The sequence below is a fragment of the Bidens hawaiensis genome, unplaced genomic scaffold (genome assembly GCF_021521415.1).
Source record: "Bidens hawaiensis isolate Kalapana, Puna unplaced genomic scaffold, B.hawaiensis_p1.1 tig00419494_1, whole genome shotgun sequence".
In the NCBI taxonomy this organism is placed as follows: domain Eukaryota; kingdom Viridiplantae; phylum Streptophyta; class Magnoliopsida; order Asterales; family Asteraceae; genus Bidens; species Bidens hawaiensis.
The window spans coordinates 448,348-470,255 of record NW_027504880.1 but is presented as its reverse complement, the minus strand read 5'-3'; the positions used below and the strand labels follow the sequence as shown (position 1 = coordinate 470,255).

Here is a 21,908-nt window from a genome sequence, read left to right as displayed (position 1 = left end):
GCTAGATTTTATTGCTGCTGTCGCATATCGATCTAATAGTCTTTGACATCCTTTTATACGTGTCTTTATCTGTTATTAATGGGACAACGTCCTTCAATTTACCCTGTCCCATGTCCACCTCCCGTAAACGAACACGGCAGTTATTACAACCGACATCGTCTTCGTCGCTACCAAAAATTAGCTACGTTCCGTCTGCACGGCAACACAGACTGCGTGCGTCTCTGTTTCATGCTTCAGCCTCCGAGCCATCTTTATACATGGACAACGGCGACTGCGGTTGTGTTTGCCAGTATTGCAACGCGTTTTTTTGGTACGACGAACGTTGTGTGTCGTCGTCTGTGAACCGGAGACCAACATATACCCAATGCTGCAAGGAAGCTCGTGTGAGGCTGCCGTATCGAAGGGCGTACAGCTCAACAATTGTTGGCCCTTTCAATCAACAGGACTTCATGTCAAATATACGCGCGTACAACTCCATGTTCTCTATGACATCATTCGGCACGAAGATTGATGAATCTATAAACGATCGACATGGTCCTCGCGTATTTAAAATCGAAGGTCAGATACATCATTGGTTAGGTGGTTTGTGTCCTGCTGATAACGAAAGACCACGATTTTTACAAATGTACGTGTACGACACTGATAACGAGATTCGCAATAGATTGCATTCTTTTCAAAACAACTCTCAGTCGCATCTTTCTGTAGATGTTGTACATTCACTTTGTGAAGAATTAGGAAAATGCAACGCCTTAGTTAAGCTTTTCCGCACGGCTAGGGATGTCATTAAAACATATAACGCCCCTAACTTCTATGCCCGACTATACGCGTCCGTTCATGCGTTGTCCTACGATACGCCTTCCGAGAATTCTATAGGTGCCATCGTCACCGACAATGACTCATCATCTGATGGCTTTGACAGTCATTCATTGTAAGAGTACCGGTCCACAACGTATAAGTAATTTACATCCCCTCTACATGTCGTTACAGTATCCTCTTTTGTTCATTTTCGGTGAAAGCGGCTGGTCCCCTCAACTGCGACTCACTTTGGACAGCGGTTCAGCGGATCGCAAGATGACAATGAACATGTTCTACAGTTATCAAATTAAGAGGCGGGCGTCTATCCCAACAGTACTTGGTAGATGCTTACGTCTGTATTGAGCAAGATAGGCTGGATTACATAAAAGCTAATCAACATACTTTTCGTACCGACTTTTTCCACGGTATTCATGATGCAGTACTACAAGGAGATACCGACGCTCGCGACATTGGTAGACGTACAATATTACCATCCTCATTTACGGGTGGCCCTCGCTACATGTATAAACATTATCAGGACGCTTTAGCAATTTGTAGAGTACACCAAAACCCGTAGTACTTCATTACTTTCACTTGCAATGTAAAGTGGCCTGAAATAGAGAGATACATGTCCCAATACCCCTCTCTAAAAGCGCAGGACCGGCCTGATATCATAGCCAGAGTGTTTCACATGAAAGTTAAGTCCTTACTAAATTTTCTGAAAACACGCAAACCTTTCGGTCCTGCTGTTGCGGATCTATATACCATTGAGTTCCAGAAAAGAGGGCTACCCCACTGTCATTTGCTGTTATGGGTCGCCCCTTCAAGTAAAATTACAAACCCACAACAGATTGATAACTACATCTTAGCTGAAATACCTGACCCTTCTGCTGAACCGCAGTTGCATAAAGTAGCTTTTGAGTTAATGATGCATGGTCCTTGCGGTATTGCAAGGCCCTCTTCGCCATGTATGAAGGGTGGATCATGTTCAAAGTCTTTCCTAAAGGACGTTCAGCAAACAACTTCATTTGACAAAAATGGATATGCAAGGTATAGAAGAAAGCCAGACACACATACTGTTCGAAAGAATGACGTTGCCCTAGATAACCGTTACGTTATGCCTTACAATCGTCTGTTATGCCTACAATTTCAGACCCACATAAATGTCGAATACTGTGGTTGGAGCATGTTAATAAAGTACTTATTCAAGTACATTTCAAAAGGCGCTGATCGTGTTCGTTATACCATTACAAGATCTCCTGCAACACTACCTACCACGACTGACATTCCGAACGGCCCGATCGATGAGATAAAAAACTTCCTTGATGCCCGTTTCATATGTCCTCACGAAGCGTCTTGGAGAATCCTCAACTTTGTAATACACAATAGGAATCCCGCCGTACAAGTTCTGTCCGTGCATTTGGAGGGTATGCAAAGGCTAACTTTTAGGGACAGCGATCGTTTAGATAACGTCTTAAGAAACCCGTATACTGGGAAAACAACATTAACAGATTGGCTACGTAACAATCGTTATGACAACACCGGTCGTCACTTACGTTATGTAGACTACTTATCAGAGTATAAATGGGATGCAACTGACAAATGTTGGATTCGTAGATCCACAAGAAAGACACCTGCTATAGGACGGCTAATTTACATACATCCAACATGTGGTGAAACATTCTACCTACGAATGCTACTAGCACATCAAAGAGGTTGTCAAACATTTGAAGATATTCGTACCATCGCAGGCTATACATACCCAACCTTTCGAGATGCATGTGAAAAACTGGGATTGTTAGGAAACGATAACGAATGGTCAGATGCATTCACTGAGGCATCTAGCTGGGCAACTGCATCAGAATTACGTAGCTTATTCGCTCATATGCTATTACATTGTGAAGTGTCAAGCCCTTTGCAATTATGGAATACACATTGGCATCAAATGGCTGACGATGGTACTCATACCCACGGCTTACTAAACACAGAGGACTTAAAGCAATACGTTCTTTACGAGCTTGAGCTGCTGCTTCGTACAGCAAGCCCACCATCGTCTTTAACAGAGTTTGCACTGCCCTTACCTGAAGAACAGTTACTTAGATGCATAAGGAATAAATTATTGCTGAAAGAAAACAATTATGACAGAGAGGCATTGCCGGTTGAACGTCAAACGCTAAGAGCACGTCTAAACCTGCGACAATCACAAATTTACGAGCACGTAACGTTGACATGGCATCTAATCGTCAGGTACTTGCATTCGTGTACGGCCATGGAGGTACTAGAAAAACTTTTCTCTGGAACACTATCATCTCCGGTCTACGATCCAACGGACAAGTTGTTCTTGTCGTAGCAGCCTCAGGAATCGCGTCATTGTTACTACCTTCTGGAAGAACAACTCACTCAAGATTTAAAGTCCCGTTAGACATAGACGATAACTCCACATGCAATGTGACGAAAAATACTCAATTAGCCCAACTAATAACAGAAACCACACTTATCATTTGGGATGAAGCACCCATGAGTGACAGAAGATGCTTAGAATCCTTAGACCGAACTCTCAAAGATCTTTTAAACAATACCCTTCGGTGGTAAATCAATAATTTTAGGCAGCGACTCTAGACAAACAATCCCTGTCATTCGAAAGGCTTCGAAGGAAACAATAATCGCCTCATCACTACCTAGATCATACCTATGGAACAAACTGACAATGTTCAAACTAACTGACAACATGCGTGTCCATAGAGAAAACTTGCAGCCCAAAGAAATACTAGAACTTTCATCTTTTTGTACACGGCTACTAGGTATAGGTGATGGCACATTAGGAACCCCGGACCCAAATGACCTCCAGAATACAAAAACCGTTGAAATCCCATCCAATTACATAATACCTTACCACGAGAACGCCCTCACAGATCTTATCAGTTTTATCTACGACCAAGACACCTTGGAACACCCAATTGCGATGACCCTTTCACAGAAAGCAATAGTTTGTCCAAGAAATGAAACTTCACAGCAAATAAACATGCAAATGCTTCATATGACCCCGGAACTTGCCGTGTCTTATCTTAGCACAGACTCGCTTATACCACATTCAGGTGACAACAGCGACATTGGAAGCCTTTACCCTTCAGAGTACCTAAACCTGCTGAACTTCAACGGAATGCCACAACATAGGCTTCAACATAAAGTCAACACGCCGGTAATATTATTACGAAACGTAAACCTAGGTGCTGGCCTTTGTAATGGAACAAGACTCATAGTAACACAGCTGTTACCAACAAGGCAACAATAATCGAGGCACAGATAATAACAGGCACAGCTATAGGCCATCGTGTTTATATACCCCGTATAATTTTGACACATAAAGACAACGAATTACCATTTGTGTTTAAAAGAAAACAATTCCCGATCAAAATCTGTTACGCAATGACAATAAACAAAAGCCAAGGTCAATCCCTAAATAAGATAGGAGTTTACTTACCTGAACCCGTTTTCAGTCACGGACAACTTTACGTTGCTCTGTCAAGAGCCACAAGTCCTTCAGCACTAAAAGTCTTAATTGTTCCGGAAGACCCGACCAAACCAAATCAAACGAAAAACGTTGTGTACTCAGACTTTATAAACACGGTTAACGCATCTTAGCTGCATACAGTATGTAAATATTGTTATTTTCGTCTTATAATAGAACATTATAAAAAGCTACACACAAATGTAAGCGCCTCCCATTTAAATTAATAATGTTCTGACTATCATGTGTCAAATTAATTACTAATTACTTTCTTACAGGAGTATGTCTAAAGGACGTATAAAGGATATAGTAGCTGAAACTGAAGGTCCAGAAATTCACATTCGCATACTAAAAAAATGGATACCACACAAGAAAAGGGACGACTTATGCTACCTGTTAGTTGATGCTTACGTAAGTCACACATATTATCAACAAACACAAACGGTAAAATACTGCTGTTACATACTACCAACTATTGCAGGGTGATACAATTGAAACGTTTACAAATTCATCACATCAACAACACTACGACTCGATCCTACAAGTTGAATCATGCTGCGCAATCTTGAAGTATATATCAACAGAACCAAGAAAACAAATGGCAGTTGTATCTCACAAGGCATTAATAAGGATAGGAAAAATGATGATTGTGAAACCAATTGAAGACGCAAACATCCCGACATACTACTTCAACTTTATACCATAAGACTCCCTGCATCAGCACATACCAAATCCAAAGCCATTAGCAGGTACAACATGTTTACTAATAAATAAGTTTACCGCATCAGCAGACACATATTAACCTAAGCATACACCATAACCAGACTTCATAGGTCGCGTTGAATCAGTATTCTACATGCTACTATCAAAAGACAAACCACGGAGAAAAGTGACGCTCCAGGATACACGGTAAATCCTAATAAAAACATATAAGCAAAGTTAATATAACTACTTTCTGTTACGCAATGTCACATTGCAAAACTTCTGCTAATGGTGCTAGGCTACCATTAACATTAGTTGCTACCTTTACTTGCATGTACTCAATAGTTTAACACGTTGACCATCAACTCATCTACACACCTTTGCAACTGTTCTCAACTATTGACTATTAACTGCAAACCTACCGATAATACAGCTGCTATTACTTAATAGATCTGAAACTACTCAATATCTAATCAACCCTTTACAGATCGATAACTAATTTACTATAATATATGGCCCATTTTCAAAAATAGTATTTTGATAAAACACCCACATGATTGAGTCGCACAAACTAACATATTCTCACTTACACCTACAACAGGGCAAACAAGATCGAAATCACCTTATGGACAACGAAAGCCGATGACATTAATCAGCATGACGACTTCGGGAAGATAGTTGCAGTTACCTCCATGTTAGTAACGACATACAATGGTAACATTCCTTTACCTTTCACTATCAATATGAAATTGTACATTGTAAAAAAAACCGCTAACATACTTAACGCTTAACTTAGACATACAGCTAGAGTCAACCTCAGCCACTACAGTCTACATCAATCCTCCATTACCAGATCTAGAGGAGTACAAAAAGAGGTAAACATTTTCTTTGAAATTACAATAACACTTGCCACACACACACACACACACACATAGACTCTAAACAAAAACCAAATTGCAAACGCAGGTTTAAAGATATGCCATCCCTAGCTGCCATCACTGAACAACAGTCAATAACCACACTAACTGAGCTACTCTCAAGGAAAGCAGAACACAACATGGTATTCGAGATTCTATGTACATATTCTCCAGTTTTGCTTATATCTTTATATCAGTTGTCCTGTTATATATTCTTTAAGGGGGTGTTTGGGATTGCTTATTTTCATCAACTTATAACTTACTAACTTTTTGAAAAGTAATAAGGTGTTTGGGCTTGCTTATATTGTGAGAGAAAAAGTTCCATGAGTTGCACTTTTGTAACTTATTAACTTAATGAAAAGTTATGAGGTACAATAAGGAATCCTAAACACCCCCTAAATACATTTCCAACGCTGACCATCCTCCAATTTGTAGCCAATCAAAGGAACATGCGAGGCAAGAATCATGATCATCGATCTCCAGCACTCATGGTATTATGTAAGGTGCAAGAAATGCAACGTTTTTCCACCAATGTGCCGACCATGGCAAGGATTTCGGCATTAACTACATGTAAGAACACTCAAAAGTAACTCCAAAAGGTTTTTAAACACACCAACGTTAGCATTCTTTAAAACAGGTACTGCCTCAACGCATACATCGCAGATGAGAACTCAATCATAAAGGCAGTTTTCTTTGACGAGGCACTGACTGAAATGGTCAACACAAACTGTCGAGACATGGTATTAAAGAAAGGATACACAAACCCAAGAGCAATACCGGATGACATCTCATCGCTTCTAAATATACCGCACCTACTACAACTGACAGTGAAAAATGACAACACCGTGTACGTTAACTCTGCACACAAACAGACTTCAATAACCCCCCAAACACCAAACCCAAGAAACAAAACACCAGGTAACTTAAACGTTAGTTACACTCATAACCTTCACTTTACATTGCCTAATAACATATCTTATACACATCAACAGAAAAATGAGACTCAAGCAAAAGGATGAAGATGTAGGCTACCAAAGTCACTAACGCTGCACATAAATTTTGAACAACAGCAGCATCATTATGTAATCAGCAACCATCAGCTTCATCAGAATCTTCAACAGCTCATCTAGATGAAGCTTGTAAATAAATAAACTTTTGTTTGCTGATGTATAACTAATGTAGCAACCTATATGGGGAACATTTTTTGCTATTACCAAAAATATCATCAACCCTTAACGTACGTGAAAAGCTTTTATAGTCTAAAACACAGGCTCACGCAGCGAAGCACGGGTAACTTTACTAGTTAATTAACAAATTTACAATTTGGCCCTTATATTTTGCTTCATAGTTTTTTGTTTCCTAACTATAATAATAAAATTTCCAAAACACCCCCCTTGATCAAACTATAAAAATAAAATTTCCAAAACACCCCCCTTGATAAAGTCTTATTGAATCTTGATCCAAACTATAAAATTATTAATAGTTTCCATTACTCCCATTCCATATACACTCTACCAAACTACGCACACGAAATCGGTTGTTACATGAACTTTGATCAATTGAAATTGTATCAAATTTTGATTTTGTGAAGGTCGATTACAAGGTATTGGTATGAAATTACGCCTTGAAAGTTGAAATTGATTGATTAGGTTTATCGGTTTATAAATTTACAATAGTATTGTTTTGTTAATGGTGTCACACTTAACATTCAATCACTGATTGTGTGTGTATAAGTTTATATGAGGGCCCATTTTTTTTATTCGCACAAGGTCCATAAATACCCACACATTCTCAGGGACGGCCATATAGTGAGTACCTAACATTATTTTTATTGGTGATACTTTCGAATATGTAGGATTAATCAATGTCACTATTTGTACGCTACACACGCACACCAAAAAAAGAAGAAGAAGAAGGAGGTATTGAACCCTATATAGCATTAATAAAATTTCTTTAAATCATTTGAAGCTGGTATCAAACACATTGTTTGCCTTATTTATATGCAAACGAAAATTTCAGAACAAATAGGTTTCTTTAGTGACAACAATCAACTTCTTTAACTTTTAAAGTTGATATCATGATTTTAGAAGTATATAAAGAATCCAAATATATATTTCACAATAAGTTTTACAGAAACTAAAAGTTTTTGTTTCACATTGAAACAAGTTAAGGTCGGGGGGATAGCAACGGCATTGGAGGGGATGTCATGTGACATCACGACGCCACTACCGACACGATGAAAGATGGTTGACATCAAAGAGAAAGAGGCGAATGGTAAGAAAAAAAGTCGTCAGCTCAATGACTATTTGTTAAAAAAAATAATTCATAAATACCACATTGATAAAATTTTCTTATACGACTTCGCACCACCTTCTCATACAAAAATGGATCTTGTAAAGAGCATATTTCAAGAATCAATAACCAACATCGGCAATTAGCATTTTGATTACTTGTAATTGTTTTTCTTAATGAAATTCGAGTATTTTAATGCTTTTTAATAGTTTAGTTTTTTTTAAATGGTGTATTTTGAATAAAAGCTAAGGGAGAGATAGGAATGCGAAAGATGGACATTTTCATGGTTTTGAAACGGTTAAAGAAGGCCATGAGTGATGTAAAATGCTACGATGATGTGTAATGATGATGATGTGTGTTAGAATGGGAGGAATGAGAAAAAAGAAAGAATTGGCCACCCTAATCAATTACACATTAAAGAAAACCAAGTCATTATTTCTTAAGATTTTAATTAAGGGGGTGTTTGTTTGCCTCCGAATGAGGCTATTAAGAGATGTCTGGTTCGCTCAGACGTGAGGGTGTTTGGTTTGCTTAAATCACTCATCTGAATGGCTCCATTTTCCTCTTAATCGCTCAGCTAGAGATTGAAGCTGAACCATTTAGTGGACAATTTTACCCACGCAACCACCATCCCTGGCTTTCTTTCTCCTTCTCTTCATATGATATTTATTTCCCTACTCGATTTCTGCTCTTATGTCCCCCCTCGTCGCGATTTCTGTTTCACGATCTACAGGGTTCTAACATCTAGGCCTAGAAGCTAGGGTTTATTGTTCGAACGACTAATTGATATTCAGTTTAAGCTAATTGATGTTCAATTTGATGTTCATGAAAAGAATTGTGGAATTTAACTTTTGAACACAGGCAGCAAAAAATTTAGGGACTCTGGAGTTTGCTGAAGACCATCACAAATCAATTAAGCAAATAAAATTCACTTAAATTGTGGGGCTGCTACTGTAAACTGTTAAAGCTAAAAATAAACTTGGCGCGTATTTATATTAATTGAACCAAATATATAATATAGATAACGAAATATATGCATTATAAAATATATAACAAAAACTCAAATATGCTAAATCGTACGGTTCGGTCCTGTTTATACTAACGGTTTTTGGTATAAACCGTGAACCAAACCGTTCGTTATGGTTTGAAAATTTTTAAACCGACCGACCAAAAATTAAAAACAAAAATCAACCATGAAACCAAACCGATGACCGGTTTGAGCGGTTTCACGGTTTGAAACCGAACCGTGAACACCCCTAACCGTAATATAGAATTTAGAGCTTAAGCTAAAAGTGTATGCCTTTAGGAGGATATTTACAGATGCATGCAAGTATGCATGTGCTAACAGCAACACAATTTTGAATGCTCGATTGGTTATGCCGTGAATCATATGCTAATTGATGTTGAGTTTATGCTAATTCAGAAAAAATGCCTATGGCAGTTTGGCAGCATGTTGAGTTTATGCTAATTCAAGAAGAAATGCCTAGTTAGTTATGTAATAATATTGCAGCTGAAAATTTAACTAGTACTGATGATTTCAGGCTCTAAAAGACAGCATATGGTTGTTTGAGCAAGAACAGGCTTTGGGATTCAGTAGTGTTTCCACAAACATTAGGAAGACTGTCATCAAACTCAAGTCAAGAGGATGAACCAATTGCTCCAACCAAAGGACGCATTCAGGTCCAAAATATTTTCAATTTTGTCTAAAAATTCAATCTCGAATCTTGATTTTCCCAAATGATCATGTTACCATTTGTAATTTTTTATAAAAAATGCAGCTTGTGAAGGAATTAGGGGCCCAGTAGAGTACATTGTCCTGCCTACATTTGCTTATGAGCATAAAATCTTTGTTGGCCCATTTCCTAGAAAGTTCCCACAAGCTCAAATATATGTGGCCACCACGACAATGGAGCTGGCCTTTGAATTTACCACTATAATTTTTTGGTATTTTTCGCGCGAAAACTTTGGAACACAAAGACCTGTCGACTCCATGGGCTGCAGAAAATTGAACAGAAGGTTCTGAGCTCTCCTGAAGTTGGTAATAGAAACCACACACACCATTCTGTATGCCCGTGTTAGTTATAGTTATTAGGTTTATTAGTATATGGCTAGTCAGCCTAAAATACATTTTCTTAGGGTTTCTTTCCTATATATTGACGGTGCCCCTGCATTGTAATTACAACTTTTAGATATATTATTTCAGGCCTTATTTACAGTACCAAATGCTTTTAATCTTAGCTTTAGCAATTAGTCGAATTTCAAGATTTAGATAAGAAGTTTTTATTTCAGGAATTGGACCGTATGTTGAGGTGGCATTTTATCATAAGAGTCAAGAACCTTGCTTGTAATCGACGCTGTAATCTTTGTGCCGAAGCAGCCTCCCGAGTGTATAACCAATAATTCGTTGTTGGCATCGGCTAAAAACGGGTTAGCTGTGAAAATTCTTAGCAAAGGCAAGGAAGTCCCTCAAGAACCGGTTGTTGTTAACAAGATAAATAGGCAAAAAGGTCTTTTTTTTCGCTAAAGATAGCAAAGGTCATAACTTTACTTGTAGTTTTGCACATCTGATCCATTTAAACATTCTGTTGCAGGGTGGGAAAGAATGGCTCTTCAAATCTTGTTTCTTGGTCCATCAAATCTTTTGGAACCGAAAGCTAGTTTCTCACAAATGTCACTGAAGTTAATCGTTTCGCCCATTGTTAAGACCTTAGTCTTCAGCAAAGTTCCAAAAAAGGCATGCTATTTGAAATGTTACTAGAGTTGTTTAAATTTGTGGATATTTGACTTATGAAATCAAATATTTGACTTTTTCAGTTGAGGGATTGGATTGATAAAATTTTCAAAGTTATATCATGAATTTCACTAAGATTTTTGGGTGTTTGATTGCTAGACTTTAATAAAATGTACTCATAATTATCATATTTCATATTAAAAAAAGAATCGCTAAATAATAGTCAGATTTCATATCTCAATCTTGAGATATGACCAAATGCATCTTAGGGGCTGTTTGGTTGCCTCTTAATGGTTAGATTTCATTTCTATATATATATATATTTTTTTTTTGTTTTTAAAGGTGAATGGAATTGTACAGTTATTAACATTTTGTTGTTTGAATGTTTTGTTTGTTGGTGTTCATGGATGTGAAGTTTTTGAAAGTTTGTTTTAAGATGCATTTTGGTAGATTATAATGAAAGTTTGGTCATTCGGTATAGTTATTAAGAGCTTTAACTAAATATAAATATTTCATTCAGCATGAAATAGTTCACAGGGATAAAATTGTCATTCTGTACAGTTATTCAGAAGTTCAACCAAACAACACTTACTGGTTTAGCACTTACTGATTCAGTGTCTCTTAATCATTCAGACCTCTTACTCATTCAGCACTTGCCAAACAGCCTCTAAGATTAATCGTTAAAATTACTCCATATTATATAATGGTATTGGGTAATCTAATATACCTTTTGAAACATTCTATTTTATAAATAATTAAAAATTAAACATATAAAATCTTATATTTTTAGAACAATATCTCCTCTAAATCAAACTTTTAGGTGGTCAATTAGGATAACAAGCCTTTAATCCACTTTTGAACGATTAAACCATTGGCTAGTTATTTTTTAATCATTTTATTAAATAATGTATGTTTATATTTGGCCTACAAGTGATTTTTCAAACTTTCACCAACCAAGGTTTGTCATTAATAATTAATTTAAGGTAAAGTAATTAATCATGCATTCCACTTTAAATGTAAAAGGATACAAGGGATAAGATGAAGACAAGTAATATGATTACTTTAGGGTTTGACATGACTTGATAAGATTTTGAGAGTAATTTTATTTTCCAAAATAAGTAGGCACTGGTTATTCACACACCCTTGACCTACTCACACACCCTTTAACATGGGGTTTCATACGATCGTTTAGCCCCTATACAATCATATGTAAGGTATGTGGATAACTAAAGGGTGTATGAATATCATATCCCAATAAGTATAGCACTTATTATAGGATAATGCACAATATTTTATGCATAATGTATAATCACATGATCTTTTATAGAATTGGTCATTTCAACTTTAAGAAAAACTTTTTATTAACTTATTTAAATAGCTTGGCTTTTTAGATTTTATAAGACTATCCACACTTTTATGTTCTAAGGCTTAAAAATACCTCATATCAAATGTTCACTGATGCTTAAGAAAAATTCTCCGAATTCTTACATTTTCACATTACTAACACTGTTTAAATTATTTTTCATTATCAAATTAGCTTTTTCAAAAGTAAATTGCAAATTTATCCTTTGTTTTTTACCAAATTTTGATGCACTTTTAAAATCAACAAGATTTGTTGTTTTCAAATATTACATGTTTTGTCTTTTTGCCTTAACCGAGTTAATTTTTTTCGTTAAATCTGGTTATGTGCAAAGCACATAAGGATAATTTTATATTTTTACATGTTTATTCAAACATACAAAATATAGCAGCAGCATCCCCTTTAACCATATTCGATAACAAAACCCAAGCCGACCGCATCATCCACCACTACCACCGACCCCACCACCACCAATTAATCGTCCATGTGCATTCAACCTGAAAAAACATTCATACAAATATTAGCGTATGAGATGACAAACCTAAAACTCCAAAAAAAAAAGGCTACGCAGTCCGCACAAAATATATAAGGCTGAGATACTACATGCCAGCCAACATATATTATATCAAATCTACAAATATTTTATGTAACTTACACGCTCGCCCATTATTTGGATTTTGGAAAGTTGCGCATTGTCCCTGCTTAAACAACAGGTGAAACCATTGGAGGGGGGCTGCCCCTCAAGCAATGCATAATGGTTAATGCTAATTAAAAGAAATTTTCTGTCACATCATCACTTTTTTTGGTTAATGCGGATTAAAAGACATTTTATGTCACATTATCATTTTTTTAATTAGGAAAAAAAAATATGTGTACCGAATAATGTCCTTTAATGCCTCTTCAATCATTATCACTTCAAGTCACATATTACATTATTGGAAAAATGCTCATACCCTTCACACACATCTAGTGCTCAGGAGGATGGTGTATGGGCTTTATCCATCCCTATAATGCCTCATTACGAATAGCCTTAACCCTCGTCTTCTTAGACACCATTGTGCATGATTTGGATATGGATGATTTTTTAAAACATATAAAAGCCAAATAAAAGTGTATACAAACATTTATATCAAACTAAAGAGCATAATATAAATTTTATAATATACTTTTTAAATTATAATATGACATCGATACATATAATGAAACTATACGAAGTATCAAATGTAAAACAAACTTTTTATAGTTACTTATTTCACCCTTCTGCATATATAAAGTTGTTTCATTAAACACACTTTAAAGAAATAGACTATATGTTTTTGTATATAAAGTTTTAGATGTTATTTGAAATATTAATTAGCTTTAATAAAAGCGATAAGCAACTAATTCACGTACCCCGATTTCCGAATACATCTTTTTTCTGCTAAGATTTCAATCTCACCGTTTTTACTAGGGCTGTGCAACGGTTCGGAACCGCGAGAACCGAACCGTATTTTAACGGTTCCGGTTCAGTTCGGAACCGAGTTAAACGGTTCTTGTGTAAACGGTTCTTGCCAGAACCGGTTTTCATTTAAAATTATAAATATGAAATATTAGATGGTGCAAGAAACAAACGACAGTCCATAAAATAAAACATTATTATATCAACATATAATATTTTAATGAATGAGATTGAGAATCGATTAAAATGACTAGCTCAAAATATTTTAGAAAACAATTATTTTTTAAAACAGATTTAGGGCAATGAAAGATGATTATCCTTTAGAATATTGTAAGGGATTAAATGTAACCAGGAAAGTGAGAACATGGATGGTCGCTCGTACATGGAAGTATGAAAGCCTACTAAATAAATATAATTTTAAATATAGTCTTCAAAGTTTAAACCTAACTCGGTTCTAGCGGTTCTATAACTGGAACCGTCGGTTCTAACCAGAACCGAACCGGGAACCGTTATATTTAAGAACCGGATCCGGAACCGAAATACAATAATACCGGATCGGATCTAACGGTTGGGTTCCGGTTCTCCAGTTCTCACGATTCGGAACAGCTTTACCCCTACTTTTCACATAGGCGTTCACATGTGAACAGTTAACTTTCACAATTTCATATTCAATATATTTTTTTTCCATAATGTAATCTACTAATCTCATCACGGGTTATTAGCCAGGGTCTCCGGATGATCAGCATACTAGTCACTGGGCCTGGCCCACATTTACCCAAGATTTCAAGGTCAAACTTTAGGTTTATGAACCCTCAACATCCGGGGATTTGTGATGGAAAGGGGCCTGCTTTTTGAACCACACGGAACGAACCCCCTAGGCTCCTTTTTTTAATAGCATTTTGAGCTACACCTAAGTGAATATTTCTGAGACAAGATGTTAGTAATTTATACAGATTTTGACTCTTGAGGCTTGACTCACTCAAGAACACCATCAAAGAAACCAACCACTATAGTCTATAGAAAAACCACACTGAATCAGGTTTCGAACCTGGGACCTCAAGATCCAAAGCCTTTACCATCACCAACTGTCATTGGACCAGAAGGCCAACTGCCCTAGCTAAACTCCTAATATGATATGTTGTTGAACAAAATCTATTTTTGTGATTTTGCCAAAATATGTCTTAATTTTTAAACGTTTCAACTAAACTAATTTAATAAAAACCCGAAGTGGCAACCATGGAGCTTGAACAAAATATCAAAACACCCAAACCAACTACGATTAACCACGCTGCATAATGTTAAACCTTCTCCACTTCTCAACTGATAGAAAGAGAAAGACTTCTTGACCGATTCCCTGTCTAATGAAACCAAGAGACTTAATGTCTTCAACCATCTTGATGAGAAATGTAGATTTCTCATTAAAAACTAAATCATTACGCGTCTTCCATAAACACCTAGTAAAAATAATGCAATGTACGTCTTCTTCTTGAGAACCTTTAAAAAATTGTACATCTCCAAGAGATCTGTAACACCGAAAGCATAAATGTTCAGTCTCAATTATTGATTAGTTGTACCAGATAGGTTTACTATACCGAGTTAATAATAATCTGGACCAAGTTTAATGAACACCTATTGACAAAATTAGAAGATTTCAACACATAATAGATTTTGACACTTGATACATATTGGTATTTCTAATTCCCATGCTTAATGAATTTAACTTTTACTTTCTATTAAAAAAGTATAATGTTACGTTTGGTTCAATTATATAATCACTTCACTAGATTGGTTGGCTTTTAATGATTCACTTGATTCAATTTCGTAAATATATTTGAAACTGACCCAATATACTTGGTTATTAAAGATATTGAAATTTAAAACCCGGCCATTGGTTTTATAATTTCCTTAATTATTATAGTTTGATGTTTTGTATTGTTTGATTGATTAGTTTTTCTACTTGTCAAGATTATGCAAAGGAAAGATGAACCTCATCAAGTGGTGTTATGATATTAGTTTTGGGTTTAGTGTTTAGTGATAGAGACAAAGCCTCTTAAATATAAAAAATTCCGGTTCAAATTCTAAGAAGTGAAAGAAATTTGAATTAAAAAAAAAAGTATTATGTTATCAAATAAGAAAATACATGTTTAAAAAATGTGGAAATATTAGATTTTCTTGTCACCCAATTGGCACTATTTCTTCAAAATGAAATGATTGTAAAAACAATTGACATAATGATAACTTAATTCATGGGCGCACCTAACCATGACTAAGACATCCACTTCTTTGACCTCATTAAACACTCAATAGATGTTTAGCAAGTTCTAAAAGGTAAGGTCGGAAGTTGGCCAACAACAAAACGAAGTTAATACGAAGGAAAACACAACAGAGAGAGACTTTTAGGATATGAAATTTGAGAAACAAATTGTTCCATGGGAGTGTTAACAATTAGATTATTAGAATTGAAAATTGTTTTTTCAAGTTGTAATTTTATAAAGAAAAATACCATGCAACTAACAAGCAAAATACCATGAAACAAAGCAATTATAAAACTTACTAACGGAAAATTTGTGAAGTTTAATACATCAAGGACATTTACAACGGATATCGGTCTGTTGTTGAATATTTTATCATTATGAGACTTCCATATGACCCAAGTGGTGGTAAAATTGACACTTTAGATTACCATCTTGTTTGCGGTAGCCACTTGTTGAACTTATTCGATCAAGTTAATCAAGAAACCGAACATGATATTAGCAAAACCTATGCGACTATTTTTGTTAATACTATTGATGAATTTATATAACCCACAAATCCTACTTCTGCTCAAACAAAAAAAAACAATTAATTAAAATAATAAACAAACTGTATTTTTAACTTTAAGATAGTGAACTTAGACTCCAAGAAAACTAGATTGCCCCGTCTCCAACACCAGATCTTGCACCGATTTGTAGTTGAGGAGGACAATCTTGCACCAAGCCCAAATTTGGCTCTAGATTCCTTTCGCAAATGGGCACGTTGGCGGGAGGTGATTTGTTGATTCCACTAATTGATCAAAAAAGACACAACCAGTAGAGTTTGTTTTGATACCCTGTCACCATAATGCATCTCGAGTGGGAATTCTACCCAACGGCATCGGCTACCCAATGCAGTTGACATTAACCAGTATCTATTTTATCCAACTATGCGGGTATAGGTGTGCATTGAACATATATTTTTAAATTATAACAGAGAACTCATCCGAATCATCAGCCAACCAACAACATCAGTCCTTGTGGTTGTTTATGCTTAGGCTGTTGAGAATGGATCATAGTTGTTGAGATTTCGTTAGGTCTTTCATGATTCTTAATGGGCATTCCATTTCCACGGCCATACAATCTCGTTTGATACTTTTTTTTAACCCTAACCATGATTTTACAATTTTTCTATGATTCAAGGGCATAAGGTCGATAATAAGTCTTTTTAATTTTACCTTAAAAATTTTCAAGTAACATAATTCAATGTATTTTTCATACAATTCTCATTCATCATTCCATTATTGTTGTAGTTGTCATTATCTCAACCAGGAATTTGACACAAGCTTAATGAAGCCTTAATGTAAAATATAAAGCTTGGTAAGCTAACTCTCACTAGTTAGTTGAGTCGATAGTTTTTATTAACTTTACTAGACTCCATAGCTTTTAAATTCAACCAACTCAATTAGATAACACTATATCTATGTTCATATACAAATATACATATAGACCTGTAAATGAACCAAACATTCATTGACCCGCTCGTATATAGGGATGCAAATGAGTCCAGCTACTCGCGAGCTGCTCGAGATCCGCTCGTTAAAAAGTTCGAACGAGCCAAGCTTAATTGAGCCCGAGCTCGAGCCCAAAAGTAAGCTCGTTTAATAAACGAACCCGAACTTCACTTATCGAGTTCAATCCGGCTCGCGAGTCCAAACGAGCCTACCATTTATATAATTTTTTTTAAATATATATTTAATAATTCTTAATTAATTATATATATATATATATATATATATATATAATGTTATAAAAATAACTAAATAGCATATATTATTTATACAGAAAATTATAATAGAAAAATATATCTAAAAATAATTATATTATTTAAAAAGTAATTTATAAATGGTAAATGAGCTGAAAATCTACTCCCGAGTCAAGCTCAAGCTTTGAAAATAGATATCGAAACGAGCCAATTTCAAGCGTGGTCGAGCCCGGGCTCGACTCGTTTGCACCCCCGGGCTCGACTCGTTTGCACCCCTACTTGTATACATCCCGGGCTCTAATTGAAACAATGACATAACCTAAGGGGTCTAGTTTCACCCACCCTATAAAATCTTGAGTCCACTCCAAATCACTTTCATTGTTGCAAAACTGCGATCTTGCACTGTTGTAGATTTGTAGTCACCTCCCAATCACAACCCACCAATTCTTGTGGACTCTTCTAATATCACCATCACCCTCCACAATCATCAATAAACAATTTCAACCCATCATTACAAACACTTTAATTATCCTATCCTCCTTAATCCATCATCTGTCCGTCTATGATACAAACAATGAGATTTCAAGAACATATACCCATCAACAAGACAACAGACTATCGATTGGTTCTAGAGAACCAACAGTTTTAGAATATTACAGTTTCAGTTCTTGATTGGTTGTTCACCTGATGAAATGAAGTCTCCTGGGATTAATTTAGTGATGACTGTAATCGGGTTTACTGTGAGTACTATGTTTATAGTTTTTGTGTGTACTAGATTGATCTGTGCTCGGATTCATTACATATCTGCAAGAAGATCTATTCGTATGTCTTCTGGATCTGATCTAAACGCTGTAAGTATTATTAGTTTATAAATTCTCTAAATTTAGAAGCACACGTATCCGGTGGCGGATACAGGATTCTTTCTTTTCCTATGGCTCACCTTTTTTTCGGTGGTATCGGGTTGGGTCATAATAATTGCTCAATTTGAACAAAACTAACCACCGAAAAAAGGCGGGCCCACAAAAATTTTAGAATTTTCGGGTCGGTCGGTTAGGATAAGTAAGTAGTAAGTACCTGACGGGTAATTCTCAAGTACTTCCCTACCGGGCTGAGTGCTCGCAAGTCTCCAGTTGACCGACCTGACAGCGCCTAGCGACTTATGCAACCATAGGCAGGGCCGTCCCCGAGAGCTTGATAGCTTTTGTGGGCCTTGCACGAGTTATAAAAACGGGCCCTGTGTGGCTGCCTAGCCAGCACAAACCCAAAACCGACCCTCCTGGTTATGGGCCTTGTGTGGCTGCCTAGCCAGGCCCTGACCATATAGGTCAGGTATTCAATTTTCTTAGGAGTATTATTTGAAGAAGATGAAGATTGAAACCTTGATAATTTTTTTTCTTTTAAATAATTGTTCCATTATTATTAGTCATAAATAACAAGTTTTAAATAGTGTCTCATAAAGATAAGTATTCAGTTGCTAACGTTCTGGTTGTCCTTTGCAATTCTGGTATTATGAACATGGGTGTGTGACAAGTGGTTTTTAAGGAATAACTTTCTGTGAATAGCTGGCCAAAAGTGTGAATAAAAGGGTGTAATTTTTTAAAATTTTGCAGTCATGTGATTGATTATTCATGAAGTTGTACCCATGTTGATAAAGATATTTATTAAAAAATATAATATTACCAGATTAAGCATCTAGTTGTGCAACTTTAAATTGAAAAAAAGACTATACTAAACGATTATTTCGTGCAACAGATATCAACCCTAACCCGGACATACTTAAAATATCATGTCACCTGAACGCTACTTGTTTAAGTCGTCTATCTAAATGAGTCAAACAGTTTGTAAAAGGTTATAATCAAGTTGTAAACCTGTTAAACAGGTAGGCAAGTTGTAGTAAATGGGTTAAACATGTCGTAAACGGGTTGACTGAACGACCTACACGGATTAAACTAGGCATCCTAACACGAACCATTTAATTAAACAGTTAAGCATGTCAACCCTGACACGATCTCTTTATTAAATATATTAGACATGACAACTCAAATATGGTTATTTTCATGCCTTGTTTTTGATCGTGTCAAGAATTGGCATCCCTGATTTCGTGTATGGAATGTGTTAAACTGCCGGTGTTTTCACTTATGTTTTTCATCGATTATTCTATTTTACAAATTGGTCAAGGCTCTAATGATTGTGTTTCATGGTTTCTACTTTCGACGACGGCTCAAATGTTTATCTATGATTAATTTTTGCCTTTTCTGTGTTGCAAGCGGGAGCGTGGCATGCGCGGCGTTGACTCTTTTGTTGCAACAAGCTTCCCAACAAAGAAGTATAGCGATCCGTTCTTTTCTTGTGTAAAAGATGCTCAGTAAGTATACCTTTTAAAACTACCTAAACTGAACTTTGTAAAGAGGCCAATGCTTTCTGTAATGTAGCCAAAAATTGCATTTTTGAATCCGGTTTTACATACGAATATGTTTCTACTTACAAGAGTGGGCTTTTAAGGTCTTGGTCTATTTGATAAGAAGAAGTTAATCTTTATGATCTATAAAAATGCAAGCTTTATACAATTATATAGTTTTTTATTTTTCAAGATTCTATAGTGACATTCAACTTTCTTGTCAAAATTTATATTCCCACAACCACCTTGAAGTTGCAAAACGAAAGATGCTCAGTTTGACTTGGAAAGGTCAAACTTTTTTCTTGAACTGTTTTGTTCTTCAATGGATCAATGATGTGACATGTGATCTATATTGAAAGCGAAGTAGAATGTCAAGTTAATACTTAAATCTCTTTAACTAGAAGCTATCAACTGCATATTATCCAACAGATTCCATCTTAAAAAAGTTTTGTTCAACTACTGACTTTTTGGCCATTTTCTTTTATTTTTTGTAGATGCATAGTTTGTCTTTCAGACTACCACGCAGATGACACGCTTCGCATTTTTCCCTCATGTGGACACTTTTTCCACTCATCATGCATTGACATATGGCTGCAGCAACACTGCACGTGTCCCGTTTGTCGGGTCTCGTTACGTGAAGTATTTGACAGGCGGTGCTCAATGCAACCTATGTTTAGTTCAGCCGTTGGATTCTCATCAAGAGCAGATTACGATTATAGGTTGGACCACACCACTAATAGTCAGCCACGGTCAACTGACAGCATACATGAAGCGAGACCAAATAGCTCAAACACGAACGATAATGATGGTCCAGCTGGCTCGAAAAATCCGTGAACAAACTGTTTGAAAGCCCATCGGATGTTTAAGAACTTATAGATGTAAACAATGTTTGCAGCAATTCAAGAACTTAGTGATGGTAAAATGTCAAAGAAGTCAAGGCCCAATGATGTTTGTCATCTTTTTAGGAATTTGTGTGTTTTGTCTACTATAGAATCTGTAAATATTGAAAAGTCAGATTGATAAGTACATAGATTTGTTTTTGCCATAATTGTATACATGTATCTAGAAAGTTGACTTTTTTGTATTGACTTTGTCTCAAGTCAACTTATCATGTTATGTCGTCTCAGCTTATCATGTTATTATCACTGATCTTATTGATCCAGAACGGTTGCATGATATTTTGCATAAAAAAGTGACACAATATGGGCAGGCCAAGTAATGGGTCAAAACAAGTTCATATCAATCTGGGTTTGTTGTATCATGTTTGTATCAAGTTGTTTTGTTAATACTTCAGTTTCAGGTGATCAGCATGACTTTCCAAATCCCATGTAAAGCAAAACCTACTTTACAATATAACTATATGATGTGATGTATATACCAATTCTAGAGAGGAACATGCAACAATTGTAATGTATTAAATATATATATATATATATATATATATATAGGTACGCCTTGCTTGCGGTGCGCGCATATAATGTATATATGTGTGAACCCTCGGGTGGGCAAAAGTAAAAGTGCACTAATTTTGACGTTATTTTACTATTCTCGTGAAAATAACGTTAAAAGTGGCGGAAGGTTAATCAGGCATCATGTGGTGGCGTTGATAGCCGAAAGACAAGGGCACATGCACCAATCAGCCGGTGTCCCTGATGATTGAGTGCTATGTGCCTTATGTCCAAGGCTTGATGCAAAACTACTATCGAGCCGGGGGTCTCACCGGAAGCAGCCTCTCTATCCCTATGGGATAGAGGTAAGACTGTCTACATCT

The 21,908-nt window shown here is 36.1% G+C and overlaps 3 protein-coding genes and 1 pseudogene across 3 annotated transcripts; all 4 read left to right on the top strand.

Moving 5' to 3' along the window:
• The first annotated feature begins 1,423 nt into the window (after window positions 1-1,423).
• On the top strand, window positions 1,424-3,145 carry LOC143609148 (uncharacterized). Its single transcript, XM_077083987.1, has one exon. The coding sequence runs from the start codon at window positions 1,424-1,426 to the stop codon at window positions 3,143-3,145; it is 1,722 nt and encodes a 573-aa protein (XP_076940102.1).
• A 378-nt stretch (window positions 3,146-3,523) lies between these two features.
• Window positions 3,524-4,087, top strand: LOC143609146 (uncharacterized). Its single transcript, XM_077083986.1, has one exon. The coding sequence runs from the start codon at window positions 3,524-3,526 to the stop codon at window positions 4,085-4,087; it is 564 nt and encodes a 187-aa protein (XP_076940101.1).
• A 4,219-nt stretch (window positions 4,088-8,306) lies between these two features.
• On the top strand, window positions 8,307-16,185 carry LOC143609145 (uncharacterized; annotated as a pseudogene).
• Window positions 16,186-18,324: 2,139 nt separating this feature from the next.
• On the top strand, window positions 18,325-21,117 carry LOC143609133 (RING-H2 finger protein ATL38-like). Its single transcript, XM_077083977.1, has 3 exons — window positions 18,325-18,590; window positions 20,007-20,104; window positions 20,632-21,117. The coding sequence occupies exons 1-3, from the start codon at window positions 18,432-18,434 to the stop codon at window positions 20,969-20,971; spliced, it is 597 nt and encodes a 198-aa protein (XP_076940092.1). The 5' UTR covers window positions 18,325-18,431; the 3' UTR covers window positions 20,972-21,117.
• Window positions 21,118-21,908: the final 791 nt, after the last annotated feature.